Source organism: Perca fluviatilis, chromosome 20 (genome assembly GCF_010015445.1).
Source record: "Perca fluviatilis chromosome 20, GENO_Pfluv_1.0, whole genome shotgun sequence".
NCBI lineage: Eukaryota > Metazoa > Chordata > Actinopteri > Perciformes > Percidae > Perca > Perca fluviatilis.
The window spans coordinates 12,073,450-12,092,499 of record NC_053131.1 but is presented as its reverse complement, the minus strand read 5'-3'; the positions used below and the strand labels follow the sequence as shown (position 1 = coordinate 12,092,499).

General features: G+C 39.4%; 1 protein-coding gene across 6 annotated transcripts in view; it reads left to right on the top strand.

Annotated features, from left to right (window-relative positions):
• The first annotated feature begins 184 nt into the window (after positions 1 to 184).
• dtnbb (dystrobrevin, beta b) overlaps positions 185 to 19,050 on the top strand; it is a 38,759-nt gene continuing 19,893 nt past the window's right edge. For 3 of the 6 annotated variants that reach the window (XM_039785338.1, XM_039785337.1, XM_039785333.1), the window contains exons 1-10: positions 186 to 429; positions 3,085 to 3,130; positions 4,343 to 4,410; positions 4,673 to 4,753; positions 4,871 to 5,084; positions 12,266 to 12,351; positions 13,622 to 13,776; positions 13,881 to 13,986; positions 14,728 to 14,894; positions 16,816 to 16,940. In XM_039785338.1, the coding sequence (XP_039641272.1) occupies positions 4,344 to 4,410; positions 4,673 to 4,753; positions 4,871 to 5,084; positions 12,266 to 12,351; positions 13,622 to 13,776; positions 13,881 to 13,986; positions 14,728 to 14,894; positions 16,816 to 16,940 (1,001 nt within the window). In that variant the 5' untranslated portion in view covers positions 186 to 429; positions 3,085 to 3,130; position 4,343. The other 3 variants (XM_039785336.1, XM_039785335.1, XM_039785334.1) reach the window with 3 other exon arrangements.

Genomic DNA, 19,050 nt, shown 5'->3' with positions numbered 1-19,050 from the left:
TTAGTAAAGTGTATTACAAAATCACTGGAATATCCCTTTAAATTCCATTTAATCTGTATTTTTGTTTTGTTTTATCTCCACTCTATTATGCTGAGGATCATAATTCAGAGTACAAGTAGCAATAGGCTAGTAGTAGTGCGCCTTTAACCTGCGTGCGTGCGCACATGCGTAAAGTAGGCTATAGTAGGTGGTCGCGCATGGCATCTCAGTGGCTGCTCGCGCTCTGCGGTCCTCTGCCGCTGGGTCGCTGCTGATGCCGAGCGGAGCGGGGGCGCCTGTACACATCGGTGTGCGGCTACAGCCGCAGTTCCCAAGACTGAAGTCGAATGAAACGGGATAGGAGGTTGAAATATGATTATGGATCGGCCGAGCAGCTCCTCATCGCTCGGACAGCTGTAACGTCGGCGGACACGCGTGGATTCATCAAAGGTGAGAGTGCGGCTGTGAATCACGGAGGAGATATATCCTCTTATTCACCCTGGACCACTTGTCCTCCCCATCTGATGCTGGCTGCTGCTGCTGCTGCTGCCGATGATGGTGATGATGGTGATGCTCTAAACGCAACCTGCGTGATTCTCCTCCGGTAAAGGCCAGCTCCCTGCTAATGCCTCTTATTCGGCTGTCGAGACACCAGTGCGAACTGAAAAGATGCAGGATTGCCATTCTTTCTTATCCAGAAATGTTTTATGGGCATCACGACACACCATTCCCATTGCGGAAATAAGGTAAATAGGAAGTTAAATCAGCAATATGGCTGCGTTTTGTGTTCTGCCGTCGCTTCAGACGTGAATTTTAAGTGTTGCAGGACTGCTTACTGTGAGAAATGAGGCTTTAGAAAGCGAGAAGTGGATGATATCAGCGGAAGAGAGGCACTGCAGTAACCGGGTCCTTATGTTGACTCGCGTCAAAAGGATGTTGTCATTACCTCAAAGATGAAGGTGCGGTTACAGTAAAAAATGCACCTTTACGGGCTTATAATCATAACCACACAGTCTTACTGTATCACAAAAGGCTGATATCGTAATTATTATGGCTTTATGATTATTTATGTGCAAATTAGTGAATGCAATTGACTATAAATCCCATGAATTCAACCCTTTATCAGTATCACACTGAGTCTGATCTGTGCCTTTCAATGTGCTCTGGTCTGTGAATTCATTTTGTTCATGAATTATTAGTAACTTCTGTGTTTCCTTATCTGCCATGGAGTGATCAACTACTGCATTAAACTCATTCATTTGCTGTCATGCACTGCTCACATTTTTCCAAACATTGCCTGCCAATGCAAGGCCTGAGTTGCCTACTCATGAATTTCTGCAGTTACTTCATAGGCGGAATATTTACAATGAACCATTGTTATTTTGCTGACATGTGTCTGTTGGGTCTCCCACTGCATCGCAAATGTTTTCTTCCCTTTCCTCCAAAGTACAGCAGCGCTCCTCTGACATATTATCCCTGAAAATACAGTACGTTTCCCCATTTAGGACACCATTTAATATGGAATTATTAATGATTAAGTGTTTTCAAGTGCCATCATTGCCAAAGTGAACCCTTAACCCTGACTGAGTTATTGTCATGATTTCATGAGCAGTCAATTGCTGTTTAAATTTAGCACAAAGTGGTTTGTTGCTGTCTTAGGATGCAGCCATATCAGTCAATTAATTGATCAGTGGCACAACAACAAAATTAATTTGGCAACTATTTTAGTAAGCGATTAATCATTTCAGTCATTTTTCAAGCAAACATTTTCCGGTTTCAGCTTCTCAAAAGTAAGGGTTTTCTGTTTTACTCTTTCTTAATATTTAATTGAATATTTTTGGATTGTTGTCAGAAAAACATAACACTTAACGGTGTCACCTTGATGGGTATGACTGCAACTAACGTCTACTATCACTATCGATTCATCTTCAGATTATTTTGTCGATTAATCAATGAATTGTTTTGTCCATAAAATGTCAGAAAGTAGTGAACAATGCCGTTGTAACTTCCTAGCGCACAAGGCGACGTCTTGTTTTGTCTGAACAACACTCCAAAACCCCAAAATATTCAATTTACTATCATATACGAGGCAGAAAAGCATTCAATTACATTTGTATAGCTGCAACTAGCAAATGTTTGCCATTTCTGCTAAAAAAATTACCAAAATGATTATATAAAGTGTCTCTCGGTCTGTCTGTCTGTCTGTCTAATTGTTGCAACTATGGGCTTTTTTTTTTGACATTTCATACTTTAGATTTTTTAATTTTATTAGGATCCCCATTAGCTGATGCAGAACATCAGCTACTTAATCACTAAAATAATTGTTTGTTGTAACCCTGATAATAATAACATAATACTGAATATGACTGCATTTCAGTGGACGCCGGGGTCCTTTCAAAGACCCTTGCTGGTGCCTGTAACCAGCCATAAGAACCACTCAACACCAGCCAGAGTGGCACGTTAGTGACTGGAAACAGGCCCTGTCATATGAGTAGAGATCACTGTGAGAAGAAGACCGTCTCTAAAACAAACAATGCAACAACAAAAAAATGGAGAACTCCTGCCTGTCAGTAGACTTCCTGAGGGTTGCAGAACCTTGGCTTCTTTGCTCTAGCTCTGCAGTCAGCGAACGCACCCTGTGAACATGCATGTGATCTAGGCATGTTTGGGGCACTTGGTCCGAGGCTGTCCGGGGCAAACCCAGCGATTCTCACTCATTGGCCAGCTGTAATGTGCTCCGTGTCCGTCATCATTAAGTGCTTCCTTTGCGGCTCTCAGTCGGTGTCATTAGCCCACAGGATGCAGTCATTGCTGAGCGGGATGTCATGGAGAATTATCATTTGCACAGACCGCAGGCGCTGGAGTGCTCCCCAGCCAGCTCACCAATATCTCTACAGGAAGATAGAGAGATAGAGAGGGGAAACAAAAGCACAAATTGAGAGCTAATGAAGTCCTTGAAGGAGGGAGAGAGAGGGGAGGTGTTAATTACTTATTCAAAAGTCAACTACATTTAGTCAGCGAGGAATAGCTTATCCCGAGTAGTAATGTTGACATCAGGTCGAAAGACACCCTCACTAACTCTTCCATTATGGCTTTTCTTCACAGGGTCGATGATTAGGGCTTCACTTGTTTGACATTCAGCCAGCGACAGGTAAATATTGAAATCTTAAGTTATATCTAAGACTAAAGTCTAAAAACAAATACTATTTTCCAATACATTATGCCTCAAATGGATGCCACTAATATAATGATACTATTAAATATCTTCATTTCATAAGAACACAAGGTAACATTATTGTGAAAGAAAAACCTCACCTGAAGAAACAGCATTAAAAGCCCTGATGACACTTATTGAAGAAAAGTAGATTGAATGAATGAATGAAAAGGAAACCTGTAGTGTTTCAAAGGGAATTTGTCTTTGACAAGTCTGAGTACTATGTTAAAACCAGAAACAGACACGTAGAATGAATCCTCTTTGAAAACACAACTGAGTCAACTCTGAAGTCAGGCGTCAGAGCAAAATAAATTAAAGTTTAAACTGTATAAAAGAGATGAGTATCCTTTTTGCTCCTCCCTACAGCATCTGATACCTGCACCCTGAAGATTAAAGTCTTGATTCAGTTGATTCAGTCAGTTGATTTTAACGCTAAATACATTTTGTCAACACACTTCAGAGATATTGTTTGACATTTTTTGGAAAGGCAGATTTTGTTACCGTTGAACTGAGCGAGGCTAGCCGTTTCCCCGTTTCCAGTCTTTATGCTAAGCTAAGCTAATCGGCTGCTGGCTATAGCTCGGTTTCAATATCTCTAATATTCTTTGAGCGATTCAAATAGTTAATTAAGTAAAACAAATTGACAGTTCAGTGTCATAATCAGGCTAGCCTTTCAGAGTCTTTCAAAGCAATGAAACTTTCTCAAAAAAAAAATCTGTTACTTTCATCCCTAACGTAACCGGTTACATCATCTCTTAAATAGCCAACCAAAGCCATATCATCTATGTATTTACAGTGAAGTGAATAGCTGGAGTGATGACTAAGACAGTCCTTGATGTACAGGGTGAAGAATAAAGATGAAAAAACATATTGTGTCCTTCTGATATACCAGCGTTCAGGATGTTACATGTGCATTCTAACTGACCACATAACCGAATAATAACCAGATCTTCTATATTTAAAAGATGGTAATTCATGAGCTTCAGGTAATCATTTATGTTAGGTCATATATATAACAAATATAGTAAGTCATAGTCTATAACATTTTCTTCAATTGCAATTCAATTGCACTAATCATCTTCACTTGCTGTGTTATTAACATGCTGCCGACAGTAAGCATTGCACGCTCTGCTGTTTGATGTGCCACAGAATGATCGAGGAAGGCAGTAAACGAGGCAAGGCCATGGTGGAGAAGAGACAGCTCTTCATGGAAATGAGTGAGTGGAGTCGACTGAGAGAAATCTCTTTTCACTATTTACAGTCAGCAGCGGCTCATGAAATTCTCTGACTGGCTCGTAGATATGTGGTCCCTCACACATAAAGTATAATTCCTCCCACACAAAGACAGTGATAGTGTTTAAATGTAGCTTCTGTAAGCCCGATTGTGTTTGGTAATGATTTAGTTTTATTTCATAACTGGACAGACATAGCGTTAATCTAAGAGCCGATTTGTTTTGTCTTTATGCTTTTGTTTTGCAGGAGCTCAAAACTTCGATGTAATCAGACTGTCGACTTACAGGACGGCCTGCAAACTGCGGTTTGTGCAGAAGAGATGCAACCGTAAGAGCATGAAGATTTTTCCTGTGACACTGTGCAACCAATAGAAATGTTTGTTCCAACACGGACACAGATACAGTCACAGTCTGATCACAGTCTGTCTGTTCCCCCCCCACACAGTTCATCTGGTGGATGTCTGGAACATGATTGAAGCCTTTCGTGACAACGGGCTCAACACGTTGGACCACAACGCTGAGATCAATGTGTCGCGGCTGGAGACTATATTGTCTTCCATCTACTACCAGCTCAACAAGCGGCTGCCCACTACCCACCAGATCAATGTGGAGCAGTCCATCGGGCTGCTGCTCAACTTCATGGTGGCCACCTATGACAGGTATGGGGCAGGCGTTCAGGGCAGGGGAGTGCTACATGGGCATAATTTAGATTTGAACAATTCTGATTCCAATTCCGATTCTTCCTTTCGATTCTGGTTCTTATCGATTCTCGATTCCGATTCTTTAAAGGTCCCATGACATGGTGCTCTTTGGATGCTTTTATATAGACCTTAGTGGTCCCCTAATACTGTATCTGTAGTCTCTTTACTGAAATTCAACCTTGGTGCAGAATTACAGCCACTAGAGCCAGTCCCACAATGAGCTTTCCTTAGGATGTGCCATTTCTGTGTCTGTACCTATTGAGGAGGAGAGAAGGGGGGGCAAGGTGGAGGGTGGGGGTGTGGCCTTGACCAACTGCCACTTTGCTCGTTTGAAAGCCATGATGTCTCTCTCTCATGGGTGGGCCAAGTTCTCTGGGCGGGCAAAGCAGAGAAAGGGGAGGTAACCTTGCTCCTTATGACCTCATAAGGAGAAGATTCCAGATCAGCCCATCTGAGCTTTCATTTTCTCAAAGGCAGAGCAGGATACCCAGATAAACCTATCGCCATTTCTAGGGTGGGGCCATAGGCAGGCTGGGGGAACTCATATTAATGTTAAAAAACCTCATAAAGGGAAATGCTCATGCCATGGGACTTTTAAGGGGTGGAGTAGAAATGGGCCACATGCTTATTTCACAGATAAAAGGGAAAACAAATGTTTTATTCAATGATGATATATGTTTTTACTGGGCTTTTTCAATGTAAAATAAGCCACACTTTAGGGCACTGCTTACTGTGTTCCATGGCTGCATAACAACAAGCGCCTGGAAGTACGGGTCGCTATGGAAACCAAAACTTAATTAGTTACTTGTGTTAAATTTGGAACCGATGATTGGATTCTAAACCAAAACAATTCCAATAAACAAACCACTCCATTGGAATCGTAATTTTTTTAAACGATTCCACGTTGGAACTGGTTCCTGATGCCCAATCCTAGTGATAATTGGAATCCCTTTTTCTGTTGTTGTGGTAGCGTTGATGCAGAAGCCACATCAAAGCAAGGGTTGGATGTTAACAACTGTAGAGCAGGGGTTTTCTAATGAAGGTGTGTCTATTTGGGAGCCTTTGTTGCTGGTTGTATATGTCTGCCAATTGTGACTAGTTTAAAATAATATGTAGAGGCCTAAAGAGATAACATTTCTAATACTTCACAGGAAAAAAACTAAAATTAAAAGCAAAACGGAAAGAAAAGAATTTTGTTTAGCAGAATATACAGTATATATATATATATATACAGTGTTGTGCCTGAATGCGTTCATTGAACGATGGTTCATGAACTCGTTCATACACTGTAAAAACGACAACTTGAAATTGCTCATCTTACTTTGATTTTCAATTAAACAGAACAAAAAACACATAATTGCATTATAAACTTTGTTAAAGTAGTTACTTCAACTCACTGTATTAAGTTTATTGTGATAAGTTGGTCTCACTTCAAAATGTATGGTGGCGCCACTTTGAAATTGTAGTTAGACTCAAATTGAGGCCAGGTCAATTACTCTTTTCATGCTCCACGCTAAAACAGGGTTTCCTGGGCAGTTCTGCAGGGGTTTTCAGTTGCCTACCTTTTCGGCCTGCTCTATGCCTTGAACTCCGATTTGCGTACTGCAGTCAGGTGGTTCATTGGCTGGTCAATTCCCATGATGCAAGGCAGTAAATGGTTGTGTCAAACTTTGCTGAAAAGTTTGCAGTTTGTTCGAAAATACAAATGTAACTTTATGAATTCCGTTTATAACGCGTGTCTGCTTAGAATGTAATGTTTTGTTGCCTGGTAATTGTCATTTTTGTGCTGGTTTACATTTGTAACCATGAGGTAAGTGACTGTTACGTTTGATAAGAAGAGCTGGAGTTTTGCAGTGTTAGACTTTGAGCAGTAATAGGCTTCCTTCAGCCAGTATTCTGCGGTGCGTCACTTCACTAGTGGCCCTTTTATGTCAATTGATGCAAGATCAGCAGCTTTAGATGGGCCCCTATTTTGCACGGGGGCTTTTTTAGAAGTCAAATCTTAGTTTTTACACACAAAAGTTAATTATCTGAACAAAAGATAATTAGTTGACATGACTGTTTTTTGAATTATTTAGTATGTGAAACTTAAGATTTTAAGTTTTTATATCTATGAAAGATAAATTATTTAAACAAAACATTATTAGTTGGCACAGCATATGAAAGTTAATTATTTAAACAAAACATTATTAGTTGGCACAGCATATGAAAGTTAATTATTTGAACAAAACATTATTAGTTGGCTGAACTATTTTCAAAACGTAGGAGTTTGAGTTGGCCTCAAAACTCAAAAATCTAGTGCAGTAAGTTGCCTTGAAATTTTGAGTTTTCACAACATTTTCGTTTTTACAGTGTATTTTGGGCGAACGTGAACCGAACGTACTGTATTACTGCCTGATGAATGTTACTGTGAACTCGTTCATTCTGGTGTCTGTGAACAGCACGCTGTCAGTTTAACTTCGTTCAATAGGGTGCCAGATTTCTATAGAGCCTTCCAGGCGAAAACCCGGCTAAAACACACCGTAAACAGACTTTAATATGTAGCGGAAAAAACACCCAATCTGGCAACACCAGCCACCAGTATCGCACCGCCGCATGCGTCATCAAAACAAAAAGCAGCATGGAGGCGACAAAGCAGCAAGGAGGCTTCATATGATCATTTAAACGAGTTTTATGACAAGGTCGGGGAGGATGGGAAAAATCTTACAGTTCTGTGCAAACTTTGCCCGCCGGCTTTCAAAAAGAAAATCCGCACTTCAGTCACATCCACAGCAAACCTGAAACGGCACGTTGAACTGAAGCAACATATGGGAAAAAAGAACTATGAACTAGTTCATTTTTGGAACTGTGAACTTAGTTCAAAATTTTGAAGTATGAACTGAACTAGTTCATTTTAAAATTTGTGAACTGAACTTTGAACTAGTTCATGTAGAAAGTGAACTTTCCCAACACTGTATATATATCTGACTAATCTTGCAAACCCTTGTGGGAGTCTTGACCCCCCAGGTAAAACACACACCTATGCTCAAGTCAGTACACTGAGTTGTTTTGCCACCAAAGCCTAACTTGGTAAAGAGATTCCTAACTTGGACTCTCTTTAGGCCATAGTGGTTGCAGTTCAGAAAAGTTACAACGTCTCGCTTTAGTTTTTACATAATCATGTGATGATGAATATACTGTGGCCGACAGGGCCAAACGCCCTGCAACTTCAGAAAACACACGCAAATAGACAAAACACAAGCAAATTAAGAACATAACTTCATTAATTTGACAACACGTGCAGCATTCAGCAAACGCGCTGCAAATACACACAACCATATACATAAACGCGATGCAAATAAAAAACGATGCAAAAAGAAAAGCACACAAACCCCTAAAAAAGAAGCGATGCAAAAAGAAAAATAACTTCATTAATTTGACAACACATGCGCAGCATTCAGCAAATGCACTGCAAATACACACAACACAACCAAATACATAAACGTGATGCAAATACACACAACACAACCAAATACACAAATGCGCTGCGAATAAAAAACGATGCAACAACGGAAGTTCTCCAGGCCTCTAGAGCGAGCAGCTGGATTTTTGACCCCACGGGGAGAGAGCACTCTGCCTTTTTATTAGAGTGGGGTATTGCATCGTTTTTTATTTGCATCGCGTTTATGTATTTGGATGTGTTGTGTGTATTTTCATCACGTTTATGTATTTGGTTGTGTTGTGTGTATTTGCAGTGCGTTTATGTATTTGGTTGTGTTGTGTGTATTTGCATCACGTTTATGTATTTGGTTATGTTGTGTGTATTTTCATCACGTTTATGTATTTGGTTGTGTTGTGTGTATTTGCAGTGCGTTTATGTATTTGGTTGTGTTGTGTGATTTGCAGTGCCGTTTATGTATTTGGTTGTGTTGTGTGTATTTGCATCACGTTTATGTATTTGGTTGTGTTGTGTGTATTTTCATCACGTTTATGTATTTGGTTGTGTTGTGTGTATTTGCAGTCGTGTTTATGTATTTGGTTGTGTTGTGTATTTGCAGTGCGTTTATGTATTTGGTTGTGTTGTGTGTATTTGCAGTGCGTTTATGTATTTGGTTGTGTTGTGTGTATTTGCAGTGCGTTTATGTATTTGGTTGTGTTGTGTGTATTTGCATCACGTTTATGTATTTGGTTGTGTTGTGTGTATTTGCATCACGTTTATGTATTTGGTTGTGTTGTGTGTATTTGCATCACGTTTATGTATTTGGTTGTGTTGTGTGTATTTGCAGTGCGTTTATGTATTTGGTTGTGTTGTGTGTATTTGCAGTGCGTTTATGTATTTGGTTGTGTTGTGTGTATTTGCATCACGTTTATGTATTTGGTTGTGTTGTGTGTATTTGCATCACGTTTATGTATTTGGTTGTGTTGTGTGTATTTGCATCACGTTTATGTATTTGGTTGTGTTGTGTGTATTTGCAGTGCATTTGCTGAATGCTGCGCATGTGTTGTCAAATTAATGAAGTTATTTTTCTTTTTTAGGGGTTTGTGTGCTTTTTCTTTTTTTAAGTCATTTTCCAAACAAAAATGTTAGAGAAAATCAATGGTTCTTGCTTCTTAAGTGTAAAGATTTACTGCTCTGCTATTTTTGGGTTTGATCAGACAAAACAAGACATCTTAAGACATCACTTTATACTCCATTGTGGGCATTCACTTTTTATGAATGACTTTATGAATTGAATGATTAATACGTAGCCCTACTCTGAATAAAAAACAAAGAACATTCTCATTTTCCCATAATTAATACCAAATTACATAGTTATGTTTTTCCAGGAAACTTTAGAACATAGTAAATTACGGACCTATCATATAGTGTTGCCTAATTGCAGTTTGAAAGCCCTCTCCACACTGCCAGGATTTAAATTCTGGTGAAAAAAATGCTGAATCCTTGTGTAAGTTTGTAACTGTAAAAGGTAAACTCCCCTAAATTCCCAGAACAATTACACACCACATGACTTTAGTCTTCTCAATGGTAGCTCTGGCCCTGACTTCATTGTACAAACCATCCATCCAGACAGGTTTTAGGCCTCAGAAATCATGCCAATAAGCTGACAAATGTTAGAACAAATGCAAATCTGCCTTCTTTCTCTGTCACACAGCAGATGTGTAAAAAAAGTCCCGATCAGCTGAAGTATTCCTGGTGATGTTTTACTCTTTATCCCTCCTCCCTCTGTCTGCTCTGTGCTCAAAGCAGGCATCCTGGAGCACAGAGGTTTGTTATTGACTGTTAAGTTCTTTCTCATTATTGTACCTTGTGTGCTCAAATTGATTGGCTGCTTGCCGCGTCTATTCAATTGGTTTACTTTTATCTGTAAGGCCACTCTGGTCCTGCTCCGTTATTATTCATGCTGCCGTATCTCTGAAAAACTTTGTGGAAATGACTGTTTGTGATCACAGGAAGCAGTTTTGCTATCTGTCCCTGAGGTCCAAACTGAATTAGGCAGAAGAGCTTTCATGTACTCTGTTACCTCTGATCGGAAGCCAGAGCTAAATGAATCTGAAATGAAAGAGCTGGTCTCTCTTGGCAAGTTGAAAAGATTTGAAGGGGTCTTGAGGCAGCCTCATAATGACCTGACTATACCATGTTAATCTGTCATTTAAGGCTTAGCTCGTGAGTTTTGACATTTTACACAGTAATTGATGAACTTCAAAAGTGCACTGATATGTTTCAAATGTAGTTCGGCATATGCACTGTTGTGTAATGTGTTTTTAATGGGGTCAATTTTTCTTTAGGTTTTCTCCTCTTCAAATACTCTCAGCAGAATTCACGGGTTAAATGAAGACTTATAATAATAATAATAATAATAATAATGAATAGAATAATATTCATTTAACCTTTCATTGCAACATTAAAAATTTTCTGTGCAAACATTATATTATCTTTTATCAAAGCGAGCCTACTGTATGGAACTTCATCTGAAGTGAGAATTGTGGGATAACATTATATCCTAAATCACATAGGGCCCTATCTTGCACCCGGCGTGGCGTTGCGCAGTGCAAAGCAAGTGTCTTTGCTATTTTAAGACCGACGTTGTTGTCAATTTCACGTCCAGTGCCCCCATGTTGTTTAAATAGCAAATTAAAGGTCTTTCAGGGAGGTGTGTTCAGGTGCATTATTGGTGTATTGTTATCTTGAGGCAGTGGAAAGTGATTGCGCCATTGACCAACAAAAACCTGGTCTAAAGTCAATAAAACAGCATTTCAGTGTTATTTTAACAGCGCATTAGTAAAATGCGCGCACACACTATGCTTGTTAGACACACACACACACACACACACACACACACACACACACGCACACACACACAGGGACGAGCAGCAGCTAAGAAATAGTATTATGGAGTTTTGGTGGCATAGTGCTCGTGCCATATATGATCTGTAACACAAGTAGAGAAGAGTTCTCTGACATTAGCACCAAACTCTACTGGCCATACCAGACGGCCTCTGTTCCTTAGGGGAGGGGCCTTCAACATTTTTTAGGCCAAGTACCCCTAACCCGAAAGAGCGACGAACAGGGAACCCCTACCACATATATTGTATAAAATTGTTGCAAAATAAACTGGGCCTACAATAGCGTGTAGGGTGGCCTAAAGCATAAATGCATATCTTTTTATGGTGCCCTACATTAATAAGCTATTTAAAAAAATTATTATTTACACATTCATATTTCATGTTTTCATGTCAAACATACATGTGGAAGGCACATTAAGCTTAACTGTATCTGTGGATGGCTATACTGTAGTGGCTATTTTACCTATAGGTCAATAAGCCTATCATCACTGTTGTTGAGGTTGTTGTTTTTTTACAAATCTTTTTCTAACAATATGTTGGATTTATGTTAATGTATATTTTCAGATATATTTTAATCTTTTGGGAAAAACACATTCAAAAAAGTAATAAACAATAATTTGGCGGCTCCCGTGCAGTGACTCTGAGGACCCCCTAGGGGCCGCGGACCCCCTGTTCAAGACCTCTGCCTTAATACAAAAAATACAAAGCAAGTAGTAAGATACCGCCCCAAGAAAGGCTGATGCGTGTATAGAATTTAACAAATGTGCATTTTACTGCTTATGAATGTAACTTCTCACCTTTCTTTCTACTTGCAGTGAAAGCCATGGGAAGCTGACTGTTTTCTCAATGAAATCCATGCTGTCAACAATGTGTGGAGGGAAAATTGTGGACAAACTACGCTGTAAGTACATTTCTAAGCACCCTACATATACCATGTGAGAACATATATATGTGAATGAGCGGCATTTTTGAATTGGCTTGATTTTCTGAAATCTGATGTCATGGCTACCTTCATGTAGTTGCTCAAATCAAACACACAGGGGCACTGTTGGAACATGCATATGCAGAATTAATTTGCTTTAGGGCTTCACTTTGTTTGACATTCAGCCAGCGACAGGTACATATTGAAATCTTAAGTTATATCTAAGACTAAACTCTAAAAACAAATACTATTTTCCAATACATTATGCCTCAAATGGATGCCACTAATATAATGATACTATTACATATCTTCATTTCATAAAAACACAAGGTAACATTATTGTGAAAGAGCAATTGAAGATCTGTTTCTAATTAAAACGTCCGCTGTTTAAGAAAAACCTCACCTGAAGAAACAGCATTAAAAGCCCTGATGACACTTATTGAAGAAAAGTAGATTGAATGAATGAATGAAAGAAAAGGAAACCTGTAGTGTTTCAAAGGGAATTTGTCTTTGACAAGTCTGAGTACTATGTTAAAACCAGAAACAGACACGTAGAATGAATCCTCTTTGAAAACACAACTGAGTCAACTCTGAAGTCAGGCTTCAGAGCACACTGTTCAATAGAGTCTTTGGTATGAAAGAGATGAGTATCCTTTTTGCTCCTCCCTACAGCATCTGATACCTGCACCCTGAAGATTAAAGTCTTTGTGGGAAAGATTAATTTTTAGACGGCAGCATTATGGCATTATAACAATATCATGTTATCATCTTTGTGCAGTTTTTTTTTTTTTTAAGATTATTTTTTTGGGCATTTTCAGCCTTTATTTTGATAGGAATGAACCCGGCCCGCTGCATCGAGGAGTAAACCTCTATATATGGGTGCCTGCTCTACCAACTGAGCTATCCAGGCGCCCGATATTGTTTGACGTTTTTGGAAAGGTAGTTATTTTCTTTTTTCAGGTTAGCCTTGTTTGGCACAACATTGGCCAAGCAATAATCGAGCACAAACCTCCTACGTAAATCCACAACTTGACGTTTTACATTTTTGCTTTTGTAGTTGTAGGCAAATTGTGTTGGTAGGCAAATTTTGTCACCGTTGGAACATGTATGCAGAATGAATTCGCTGTGCATATTTTGACTCTCTTTTGAGAAAACAGGCTGTGGATCAATAATATACATTCACAGACATGTCAAAAGTGCACTTTATTTTTTGCCAGGAATATTAAATCTGACATTTGCTGTCTCTCAGATATTTTCTCACAGATATCTGACTCAAGTGGAATCATGATGTTTGCAAAGTTCGATCAGTTTCTTCGGGAGGTGCTGAAACTCCCCACAGCCGTGTTCGAGGGTCCTTCTTTTGGCTACACGGAGCATTCGGTGCGGACGTGCTTCCCTCAGCAGGTAGGAGAAGGATATATATATTCTCATTCTTCTCGATCTTCTTTTAAATCTCTAATATTGTACATGTCTTGTTTAACAACGTTTGTGTGTGTGTTTGTATCTAGAAGAAGATTATGCTGAACACGTTTTTGGATGTGTTAATGGCAGATCCTCCCCCTCAATGCCTCGTGTGGCTACCGCTCATGCACCGACTTGCTAATGTTGAAAATGGTGAGATTTGGACTCTCAGTTATTTATATTCACACTTTACATCATCATCGGAATTTCAACATTTAACATAAAAGTTCCTCATTTAATTCTCTAAATTTGATCATTTTGACAGTTGACATCATTATTGTGAAATAATGCATGCTTTTACCTCTCTGGGCCTCAGAAGAGTTATTTAAATGGAACCATGTTTAAAGAAGAAATGTCTCTTTGATAGAAAAACTCATAGACATCTGAAAAGTGACAAGGGGGCCCATCTAGATATTGTTTTTCAACTAAATTACTAAATTGTACATAAATACAATTTTGAGCTACTTGAATATTTCACTTTTATGCTACTTCACACTTCAACTCCACTATATCACAGAGGGAAATATTGTACTTTTAACCACATTTTTCTGACAGCTGGAGTTACTACTACAGATTAGGATTTTACAAACATATGATCAATTCATAAAATATGATGCTGTGTTATAGATTAAACTATCCAACACTACATGTATGACTTATATAAAGTAGTTCTAATGTGCTCCACCTCCACCAGTTTTCATTAGTAATAATAATAAGATACATAGATAGATAGATAGATAATCATAAAATGGATGTATTCAGGTAAAGTACAAGTGCCTCAAACGGTCTTAAAACTAAGTCTGCAGAGGTTTTTGTTAGTAGCTCTGTAAATAAAGATGTCTCTGCTCTGACAGAAAATCCATGTCTTTGTTTTTTGTTTTTTGTACTGCTCAGTCTTCCATCCGGTGGAATGTTCATATTGCCGGAGCGAGAGCATGATGGGTTTCCGATATCGGTGCCAACAGTGCCATGGCTACCAGCTCTGCCAGAGCTGCTTCTGGCGTGGCCATGCCAATGGTCCCCATAGCAACCAGCACCAGATGAAGGAACACTCGTCTTGGGTAAGACAAAGCCCTGATCACTCTCAATTTTACATTGTGTTGTTCCCTTTTCAAAACAACCCCAAAGCCAATATCTCTGTCAGAGTGTGAAATGATTTTACAACATGGCAGAGTACTCAGCCGTCCACCTACATTTCCTGTCCTGTCAAAGACGGATTTTATAGGCTTTTACTCATTTTGGCAAATTAAGTTATATTGATTGAATTTGCCGTGTTGCCACATCCCCCAAAAGCTTGATCATTATGTTATAAATTAAAACTAGGGAAGTCATAGGCGCTGGATCCCAAATCCAGTTCCCATCCCACTCGGTTTTTGCACTGAAGGAAATGACTCAGAAATTGAATAACAAGCCTGAGTGAATTAAACACAGTCTGTAATATGAAAAAAAACAACCCTTTTCTGATATTAATCATGAATGGTGGATGGAACGGTTCTGGATGACTTCCTACTTTTCTGACAAATTGGAGTAAATAATGTCTATGAAACACATCTGGGACATTGTTTACCACATATTACTTGGTTTCCAGTGCTGAAAATCACCTGCAATGTTTGGTTTTTGGCAGTTGTGATTAGCTGGCAGTATTACTGGCCAATTCCCTTTGTTGTGGCTGCACATACAGAAGCAAGACCATTGCTGTGTCTGCTAGTGCACTATATGTACTCTCCACCTTTTCTTGTGAGTCTGCATTATAAGAATACATTTCACTATAAAAAGGCAAGGCAATGTTATTCCTTTAATACACTTCTATATTATAAATAAACTCAATGTAATTTACGTTAAACAGTTACTGTTTTCTTCCTAAATGATGGCACATGCTATGCTACACTGATCATGCTGCCTTAAGGAACTGGTATCCCAGCTTACCTAAAATTAATTAAGTAGTTTGTGTTTTAGTTTGTTTTTCACCAGAGTGTTAAATTACAAAACTTTTCAGAGACTTTACTACCCTATCAAGAATGAAATTCTGAAGAGTTTGGTCCCTTTTTGCATGACAACGGGCAGATTTGAAGACATGTGACTTAAAGAGATATTTTGCAGATGTAAAACCAGCTCTGTGTCACGGCAGTGTGGACAGTGTGTGCAGACATGAACAGTGTGTGGCTTCCCTCCATGGCCCAAGCACAAGGAACAAGGAACTCATAGCTGAGCAGAGTAGCAGAGGTCTGCCGAGATCCATCTTAAGGTGTGAAATGCATCACAGACGTGCGCTGAGATCCGCCATATGACGCAAAGCGATGTCCGACTGATCTCGGCTGACATGGCTGCTCTGAGCTCCATTCCGTATAGGTGGCGCCACAAAGGGAAGCCAAACACCATTCATCTAAACATTCTGCCCACACAAAGATGACACAGAGCTGGATTAAAATTGGAAAAGTATCACTTTAAGATAAAATATATACATACATATATAAAAGTAAAGTTACAGTATCATCTATCAAAAACTACTTTATCAATAATGGTAAGGTATGGTTATGCTGCATTTATGTCATATCAAAGTTACCTTAATGGCCACTATTCAACTTGTAAATAGCATTCACGTCAATATCCAAGTTAAAATGTATAAAAATGGAAGTTTATTATTAAACCCAAATTTGATGTAAATGGTGTTTTTAACCATACACATCAAACTCCCATACAATTGTCTTCAGTTATCCATATGACATGAACTCAGATGGACACCTTGCGTTGCAGTTTTGGGACCGTAGGGCAGCCACCAAACCTGCATGTGAAGTAGCAGATACCAGCACTTACTGAATATGCACAAACTACTGCTGATCCACACTTTTGGCACAGGAAACAAACTGTTGACCCAGTTCTGTAAATTACTTTTAAAGCAGCTTAAAATTGTTTCTACTATTCCAACAAGATTATACAACACACAAGGTGACAGATACTTTGTTTGTCCTGCCGTCCTCACAGAAGTCTCCGGCCAAAAAGCTGAGCCACGCAATCAGTAAATCTCTAGGCTGCGTCCCCATCGGTGAGCCGCCACATCCTGTGTTCCCCGAGCAGGCTGAGAGACCACAGGAACTCACCCATACTGTGTAAGTGCCATTCCCAAAGCATTTGTTCCCACTAGTTGTGTTATTAATGAGGGGGAACCCAACTGATTTGTTGATTTACTGCACACCAAGGCCCAGTGTGGCCCAGATCTATAGTGTGTTCTTGTCATGTAACTGCCTCCATCTTTCCATTTCGCTGCCACTACATAACTGATAGAGTGCCATCTTGCTAAGATGTCAAGCCCATGATTATTGGATAACGTGGAAATAGTGATATACTACACAGGTTCAGCCGCTGCTGCCGTTAACAGCACAGTCGTCCTCATCAGTCTGCTGGCAATGAAACAGGGACGATGGTATAAATCTCACACTCCAGGCTTTGAGGCTCCTGGAAATCATTATAGGAAATGCATTATATTCTGCTGCTGTCTAAAACCCTGCATACGATTTTCATAATCATTTCCACCATTGACATACATCCTCAGAAGTCCACGTCGCTAAGGTCACTTCATATTTTTCTCATCATCCTTACGCCAATACTCTGACCCTTTTGGCCTCCACCAAGACAAAATCTAATAATGTTTTCAGATTTTAAAAAGTTTTTTGCTTGTTCATGGCATTAATAGGATCAAAGGAAATCTCTCAACTTACTTTCAACATTTCTCATGGCACATTTCATAACAAAATCCTGCTTCACATTCCAGTCACGACCATGAATCTAAGCTGTCTGTATATGGTTTTGCTTCTGGCAAGTGTCAGTGAGTAATTGATAGTGAGCTACATCATGGGGGAGAAACCAGCTCAGTGAAGGCCAAGAAAAATACATCAACATGATTTCCTGTTTTACTGCGTGATAGATACCATCATCTCAGAATCAGTTCTCATATCCATGCTCTGCCCACTGGCAGGAGCATTTCTCTGCATTGTGCCCAAAACTTATGCATTTAAGAGGAAGTTTACATTTGCATACATTTACAATTCATCACAACGTGGAGAATCAACTGTCGACCTGCATGTTTCCCTCCAACTGAGAGATAAGACGATTGGATTAGCCCGTGCGGTATAGGCTGTGTAGCATGAAATTACATCACACAAGTAGATTAATATTGATTCAAATTAAAGTGTATGGCTAAAACTAGTCTGGATCATGACTCTCCAGTGTCCTTTGCAAGCAGTAATCCATGTCGTTTTTTGTTTTACGATTTTGATTATTTCAGATGATGAAGGCACTGAGAATATTGAGCTCTGCCCAGTTGGAGCTCTTTGTTATATTGGATTGTATAGCACAGAGGCTTTTTATTGTTTTCCTCAGAATGATTTTTCCATGAACTGAAGGGTCTTGTTTGAGTATTTTGTTCTGTTTAAAATTATATAAGTTATTTTCAGTGGTGGAAAGTGACTAAGTACATCAACTCCAATGCTGTATGCAAGTACAATATTGAGTTTTTCCATTTTATAGCATATTTTATATGTTTTATACTACTCCTCTACATTTCAGAAGTAATATATAATATATTACATATGATAATTTTATAAAATACAATGTATTGTAAAAGAGTAAACCAGTGGGTCCCCTACCCTTTTCTCTTGTGCAGTGTCTAGTTTGGGCCCTTTGACACATTTCAGACATCTATGAGTTGTTAGCAGCTCCACCAAAGAGACATTACTCCTTTAAACTTCTCAGAGGGTTTGATTTGACCTATTATTCAACTTATAAATTTTTTTTTATTTGATAGTTTAGGCATGAAAGGGAAGATAGAGGGGGAATGACATGCAGCAAAGGGCCGCAGGTCAGAATTGAACCCGTGACCGGTGCGGCGTGGACTGAGCCTCTGTATATGGAGCGGAGGCTCTACCAGGTGAGCTACCCTGGAGCCCCATTATGTGCTATTTCACATTTACCACACAGTTTAACACAGGTGATTATCTGAGTGAGTACATACCAAAGTTATAGGGCTGAATCCACTGTTTGTATGCACCATCAGTTTGGGTAGCTAATGTAATGTTTGCCCAATGTTTTTTTTTTTTTTAAGATAAATTTTTTGGTAGTGACAGTGGATAGACTGGAAAGGGGGAGAGAGATGGGGGATGACATGCAGCAAAGGGCAGCAGGTCAGATTCGAATCCGCGCCGCTGCAGGACCCAACATGGG